At 41.7% G+C, this 7,982-nt stretch overlaps 1 protein-coding gene across 1 annotated transcript; it reads right to left on the bottom strand.

The window, feature by feature from the left end:
- Positions 1–134: 134 nt before the first annotated feature.
- Positions 135–6,916, bottom strand: LOC124864672 (taste receptor type 1 member 1). Its single transcript, XM_047359575.1, has 6 exons — positions 6,732–6,916; positions 6,352–6,640; positions 3,849–4,613; positions 3,554–3,772; positions 2,563–2,683; positions 135–1,060 (listed from the first exon to the last, which is right to left on the bottom strand). Exons 1-6 carry the CDS (start codon positions 6,914–6,916, stop codon positions 135–137), a joined length of 2,505 nt encoding a protein of 834 aa, XP_047215531.1.
- Between the last annotated feature and the right edge of the window lie 1,066 nt (positions 6,917–7,982).

Below are 7,982 nucleotides of genomic sequence, written 5' to 3'. Positions count from 1 at the left end.
CATGTATACATTTTCTTCCTCTTCCGGTTTATGCACTGCTTTGTGTTGGTCTATCACAAAAAATGCAAAGAAAACCCATTAAGGTTCGTAGTTGTAATGTGACATTTGAAAAGGGGTTTGGATACCTAAAACCTTCAGTTTTTGCTCATGGTGTACATCTGAATGCAGTTCTGGAAGTGTGCTGTGGTGTTCATGTGTGGCCTAAGAACAATAATGTATATTTTAGGAAGGAAGTATCCAGCCAGGAAGGCCAGGACACTGAAAAGCGTGGCAAACACCTGCGCAGCCATTGTGAAGGTTTCTCTGTCAATGAGGTAGAGGGTGAAGAAGCTTATCCAGGAGATCATGTACACCATCAGGCTGAAGGTGACACACTTGGCTTCGTTGTAGTTGGCTGGCAGGTCCTTCCCCATGTAACTGAAAGAGAAGCAGAGGACGCTGAGGAGAGAGACATATGCCAGCTCAATGCCTGAGCCGACAGAAAGGGTTTTACTGCATTCCTGCACAATTTTATCGTGGTAGAACTGCAGGTCCTGGGAAGGCAGTGGAGTGTCGAGGGATACCCGGAGCACAGAGATGAACAAGATAGTGACAGACACCAGAAAGATGGTGACCTCTGGACCCTGTTTTTTCATCCACCTGTCATAAGCCGGCGGCAGCTTGGATGCAAATTTAAAGATGCAGACGACCTGGAGGGAGCGCACTGTGATGCAGGCCAAGCACACAGAGAAGCTGATGATGAACAGAGGCTGCTTCAGGATGCAGGCCACAGGGGACGGCTTGCCAAAGTGGCACAAAGTGCTTAGGGCAGCGATGGTCAGGGCTGCCAGCATCAGGAGGCAGGTGCGGCCCCCTGCAGACTTGGCCACCGGTGTGTTCAGGTTGAGCAGAAGAATTATGGCGGTGCTAGAGGTCAGGAGGAGGCACGTTGCCAAAAAGAAGAGAAGAGCTATGGAGAGAGGGTGGACCCAGTCCAGCAGTATCACAGTCCTGTTCTGACAGTCCTCACTGGATGGGGGAGCCCACTGCTCCGGCAGACAGGCCTGACATTCTGTTTGCTCTGAAGGAGAAAAAACAGAAACATTTCATCTAAAATTTAAAATGTATAAAGTCATCATCATTGCTTTGTCTTTCAGGGATTTCTGTATACATTTTCATAAACACTTCATTAAGAATCTGATTAGGACAGAGCCCCTTAAAGGGACACTGAAGGAAAAAAAAAGCTACTTTCTTGTGCGCACCAGATACTTTCAGGTGCTCCTTGTGGCAAAATAGGCCGCAGGACTTCAAGATTCATTTTAAGTGCTGTTCTTAAACAACATAACAGTGATATATGGCAAGCAATGTAACAATGTAATTGTATTGCAGCCCAAACTAGAAATATAGCAAAATTAGGTCAGGTATTTATACAATGGATCGAAATACTCTGTGAGTTACACAGTGAATGGGGAAATTATGTGGCGCTCATGAGAAAGTATCTGATACACAAGGTTTTTTTGTTTTGTTTTTTTTCTTCAAAGTCCTTTCACGGGCTTCATAGATTAGGGTCTTATTTCTTGGAGTATTAGTGTCAGAACATGGCGTGTGATGTGAATTCTGCGCCACCTGCTGGTCGCACACACACACACACACACACACACACCACAACTGTTCATTTACAAAGCTGCAGCTTCATGTGTAAGCCTTGCACCTCTGGGAAGAGCAGCAGCAACCAAGTAATAAAAACAAAATTGGTTCATTAAAGTGCAACAAATTGGGGCTTCTGGCTGTAAGATGGCAAAACTAATTTCACGCTGTAAAACCCTACACATTTAAGTCAAAATGTCATATTGACACTTCAGTTCAAATGCATCTCAAGACAAAAAGACAAAAATTGCAAATCATATCCAATTATACAGAAATATGTAATCGATTCAATCCAATTTCCAATAAAATGCAATATTATAGACAGATCTGAATTAACTATATGCAATCTAATATGATGTTAATATAATATAGCACGGTCTAATTTAGTTGATCATGTAATGAAAAAAGCTATCTAAGGAGGTGTAGCCTATTGAGTCACAGACCTTTCAGCACTCCCTCTTCCTGATGCTATTGTTTTTCAGTTTTTCTGAATTTTATTTATACAGCGTGGTCACTTGCAAAAATGTTTCGCACATCATTTGTGTTTAGGCAAATACCTTCAATGCATACTTTAAACATTTTAACATAAGAGAAGTCAAACTTTAAGAACTTGTACATTTCACAATTAAAGATATTAAACTACAAAGTAAACTGTATTTTATGTTTTTAATTAATAAATGGACTTTATAGGTTTCTCTCTGTACTGCATCTAAACTAATTATTGTTTCCTATTACAAAGCTCTTAAATGCAAACAATTTTTTAGTCCTGTATGCTAATATGACTGGTTCTGTTTATTGAGATTACAGATGGGATTATACAGAAAATATCATATTCTGTGCAGATTCACTTCATACGCTCACATGCAAACATTATATCTATTTTCAATCTGAATATTGTTGTAGCGCTGTGTTTCCTGCCTGTGTATCACTATTTACCACTTTTATTGAGGAATGTGGCCAATGGACAAGCCTGGCAGTCAAAGCAGCATTTATGTTGACCCGTCAGCAGCTTCTTGTGGCCTGTTGGGCAAGGTGGAGAGCAGAAGGACTGAGGTACCTCCAGCAGGGTTGGAAAGGACAGGGAATATAAAAAACAGCAACAAATTACAATTATTTTGGTAAATAAATATAATGGAAACAAGACTAAACCAAATGCATGAGAGGTTAAAAACATATGTTACACAATTACTTCAAACATTTTAAGTAAACTTTTAAAGGTTTAAATCATACAACTAAGTGGAACTGCATATGTATTTTGGTTTATTTTTGTGATAATGTAATTATTATGGAAAAACGCACAATTAAAAAAAGGATTAATAATTAATTTAGATTTTCTGATCATGTAATAACAACAAGATTATTATTATTATTATTATTCAGATGGTTAAAAAAAGGGAGAACATTACAAAACAAGAAAATGTGTGAACGAAAAATAGATGAAATCAATTCATTCTTAATCTATTATCTTTAATGAGAGAAGTTCACTTGTTTTTTGTTATCAGTTATCAGGAGGTTCTTTATTTATTCACTTTTGTATGATAAACTATTATTGATTTAACTTTTAAGTACATCAAAATGGATGGATGGATGGAAAACAAACACATTTGGTAATTTGTTTGAAACAAAATGTTAGATTTTGCAGATATGTTTAAGGTCTAAGTATAGTGAAACTTGGTACTTGAACACTCCCCAAATTGTTCCATGATAAACAAATAAATAAGTAATATATTTATTTGTTTTGGTATATTTTTGAAAACTGTGTTTTTTTAGAGCAGCTCAGCACATAAAAACAACATATGACTTATTTAACAGGGGCTTAAGATAGACCAAAACCTCTGGGAATTTCTGGGTATTGCTTCTGATTAATGTAATTTATTTTTGCGTCTCTTTTTATTTTAACAAAGAGGTGAAACAGTGTTGGCCGTACTGATTCTGAGTCTCCTTTGCCGTGCCACTCTATCAGACCAGCATCCACTGTGAGGGTGACGGGGTCCGGTGTGAAGGAGCCTACCACTCTTAGAGACCAGTCCTTCCCCCTCCAAACCCAGGAGACTATATCATACCCAGTGGGTGGGTCACCATTGATGTCAAAGTACACAGAGGAGTTGCTGAGAGAAAATCGAACCTCCCTTAGTGGTGACAAAAGCTGGAGAGGAGTGGGGGGAAAAAAGAGTTTAGCAGCTGATAAAAAGGTTTGTGAATAAATATTTGCTTCAGATTACCTCTGGTGGAGTCACACGTCTCTTGCTACACTCTCCTGAATCACAATCAAGCACCTGATGCAGAGCCTGAGCTAAAGCATACACTGCCTTATAAACACTGAAGGAGGAGGTGATGTCATATTTATCCATGGAGAAGTTATTTCTAGCGAGGGTGTGCAGGTCTGTGCTCTGCAGACAGTCCTTGCCACTGCTAATGGGAACATTGAGGTGTTCATTGACGTCTTGCATTGAAGCTTTGATCGTATTCTTCTGGAAATTGGCAAACCCAGAAATGGCAGCATCCTTGACAGAGACGCCGATCACAGTGCCGATGGTTTGGATCCCAGGAATCCCGGATATGAGAGTGGACGGTGACCAGTCCTCCGTCCCAATCCACACCTTTTCTGTTATGTGTCTCTCCAGGACATATGGGAGGAAGTCATAGAACTTTGTCTTGCTTGAAAACACCACAATGGTGTTCACTTTGGTTTTCAGTATGTTGTCCACCATGTTTCTCATGGTCTGAACTATGTCATCAGAGGCCGTGGGGATGATTCCTTGGTATGGGATACAGATACCATATTGAGGGGCTTGTTCTGACAGGCTCATCATACCCTGCAGTCCATAATCATTGTCGCTGCCTAAAAGAGCTATCCACGTCCAGTTGAACCGAACCAGGAGTTGGATCATAGCTGTCACCTGGTTCTTGTCGCTTGGAATCGTGCGGAAGAATGACGGATACATGTTCTTATTGCTCAGCATTTCATTTGATGCCTCATAGGAAATCTACAGTGAGCAATCGGGATGTGAGAAATTATTTCAAATAGTTTTAAGTGTGGTAAAAAAGTATCTGCACCTTAACAGATTTATTTTGTTTTTGCTTTAATGTCATGCTTAAACGGTTTCAGATCATCAAACAAATTTCATACCACATAGAGGTAACCCAAGCAAACACAAAATGCAGTTTTAAATGATTTCATTTATTAAGGGAAATATTTAACAAGCTGACTCCACTTGTTAAATCCTGAAGTAAGAGTGATTTACTTGTTTTTGGTTCCTTTTCACTAACCAGCATAAAGTAGGCTAAAATATATCGGACCAGCACATCCTGCCCCAATCGAAAGAAATTTAAGAACTGATGAAAAACAACCCTACTGTCAGCTATTAGTCTAGTAAGGGTTACAAAGCCATTTCTAAGATTACGGACTTCAGTGAACACATACAGAGAGCAGTGGTGAACCTGCCCAGGAGTGGACGTCCTACCAAAAGTACTCCAAGAGCACACTGATGACTAATTCAGAAGGAAAGAATCCAGAACAACATCTAAAGCTCAACAAGCCTCACCTACCTCAGTTAAAGTCAGTGTTCATGATAATAATAGGAAAGAGACTGGGTAAAAATGGCATCAAGTTGGAAGCCATTGCTAACCAAAAAGAGGAAAAAGTTCTGTCTCAAAAATCCTTATGACCCCAAAGAGTCAGTCATTTTCTACCGCTTATTCCATACTGGGTCACGGGAAAGCTGGTGCCTATCTCCAGCAGTCTGTGGGCAGGAGGCAGGGTACATCCTGGAGAGGTCACCAGTCCATCACAGGGCAACACACAAACAACCAAGCACACACTCATTCACACACCTAAGGGCAATTTAGAGAGACCAATTAACCTCTCAGGCATGTCTTTGGACTGTGGGAGGAAGCCGGAGTACCCGGTGAGAACCCACGCATGCACGGGGAGAACATGCTCAGAAAGACCCTGGGCCAGGAGTCAAACCCAGGACCTTCTTGCTGTAAGACAACAGTGCTACCAACTGCGCCACAATAGCTGAGGATTTTGGAAGACTTGAGTCCTGTTACATCTGGTGTGAAAACAGCATTTAAAAAAATAGAACTAGTGTCTGGGGCTACTCTGCTGCATCAGGACCTGGATGACTTACTGTACACGGCTATATATTCTGATCTCTAACAGAGAATCCAGTCATCAGTTCCTGACCAAGCTCAAGCTCAAGCATCTTGGATTATGTTACAGAACAAGAATCAAAAGCACAATAGCACATCTGATTCTGAACAACAAAACATAAAAAAGGCATAGTCAAAGTCAGTCTAAAATCCTTTAACTGCTGAATTAAAATAAATCTACAAAGAATAGTGGTACAAAATTCCTCCAGAGTGAGGCAAAAGACTCACTGGTATATATCAACAATGCTTGATGGCAGTTATTGCTGCCAAGGGGGTCACTACCAGTTTAGGTTTAGGGGTCAATTATGTTTTTCATTTATAAGGCCAGCTTTGTTTGAATAGCTTGTTTCATTTTAATAAATGAAATCATTGTTTGAAAACTACTTTTGTGTTTTATGTTTGTCCGACATTAACAATTATTTCATTATTAAAAACATCTACAGTAACTGTTACAAAAAAGCAAAAAGATAAGAAATCTGGAAGTCAAAAATATTTTTTCTTACAACAATGGAGGCCTTTGTCTGCCTGGCCGTAAATTTCACGGACACAACCAAAACGTTAGACTCCTACCTGTGGAATCAGATAAGCTCCCAGCAGAGCAGCAGGCGTAAAACTCTTGCTGCTGCTGTCTGGCCCAATTACACCAAGTGCTTTTTGAGTATTGCTGGAGTTCTGGTATTGCTGCTCCAGTAAGTCCATCGTGGCCTGGACACTGGCTGGGTTAGAGCAGATGTCGTACATCTGGTAACCAAGCTTTACTCCTGGTAGCAGGGACAATGGGCCAGTGCCATTGTTGATTTCTTCCACTGCAAATCTCATGGCTTGCATTAAGTGAAACCCATGTTTGTTGGGTCTTCCTCTGAAAAGTGTGAAAAAAAGAGTGATTAAAAAAATGATTGTTGGCTGTAAAATAAGACAGGTACAGGCTGAAAGCTGTAAAATGAGCTTACTGATCACATGGCACCAAAGCAGGCAGACCAGTACCAGGTCTATCAGTGTAATGGAGCGGAAAGAGTCCAGCGAAGGAATAATCACCCTGGAGCTGCATCCCCTCAGCCTGAGAAGTGTAATCTAACTTTCCAGCCGCTAACTGCAGCATCAACCAGCCTGAGGAAAGTAACACAATACCAAACATGTTCAAAGCTCAGCTCAAACACGTCTGCTGGCAAAGCTCAGGTAGCCTTTGAAAATGATGCAGGGGTTGTTTATGTAAGTTCTCCTCTGAAGAGAGAATCCTCCAGTGACAGAGAGAGATACTTTGCATTTTTCAAGGAAATGCTGATTCAAAGAAGCTTCTTTGCATATTGAATAAGTTTGTGTGACTGTAGCGTTTCCCCTCATGAAAATGAGCCACCTAAATGAAAAAAGCCCCAAAAAACCACCCAAAAAACCAAAATCGTTTTGACTGATGAATAAAACTTCTATTTTAATCACACACATTTTATTGATCCTAAAACTAAGTTTTGGTTTGTTAAGAATTAAGAAGAAAAATATTTCTTTGACCCCTCCTTGAACCGCAACCTTAATGTTTTGGAGGGGGTTGAGTGCCCGAATGATCCTAGAGGCTATGTCTTGTGGGGCTTAAATGGCCCTGGTAGTGTATCCCATGGCTCTGGGTGACGGGTCAGACAAAGAGTCAAGACGTCTTCATGAGGACCACAAAATCGAGGCATGTGACGTCGCCTAGTACGGCAGAGCCGGGATCCCACCCTGGAGTCAGGCCTGGGGTCGGGACTCCTCGGCTGTAAGGTCTGCGGTGCCTGTCGCGCCGGCAGTCCCTGAACCCGGTGGTGGACACTGGCAGTATGGGATGCTGTCAAGCTGAAGGAGGTGAATGACGGGTAAAAACTTGGGCCTGGGGGGAGTTTGGTGAGGCTATGGAGAAGGATTACCTGTTGGCCTCAAAGCGATTCTGGCAAACCATCCGGCGCCTCGGGAGGTGGAAACAGTGCTTCGACAACACTGTTTACAGTGGGGTGGGGAGCTGCTGACCTCGACTGGGGACATTATTGGGCGGTGGAAGGAGTACTTCGAGGATCTCCTCAATCCTGCCGTCACACATTCCCTGGTGGAAGGAGAGAGTGGGGACTCAGGGTTGGACTCTTTCATCACCCAGGCTGAAGTCACCAGGATGGTTAAAAAGCTCCATGGTGGCAGGGCTTTTGGGGTGGATGAGATCTGCCCTGAGTACCTCAAGTCTC

This window comes from Girardinichthys multiradiatus, chromosome 1, assembly GCF_021462225.1.
Source record: "Girardinichthys multiradiatus isolate DD_20200921_A chromosome 1, DD_fGirMul_XY1, whole genome shotgun sequence".
NCBI classification, from domain to species: Eukaryota; Metazoa; Chordata; class Actinopteri; order Cyprinodontiformes; family Goodeidae; genus Girardinichthys; species Girardinichthys multiradiatus.
The sequence above is the reverse complement of the archived record's forward strand: the minus strand, read 5'-3'. Positions and strand labels throughout refer to the sequence as shown.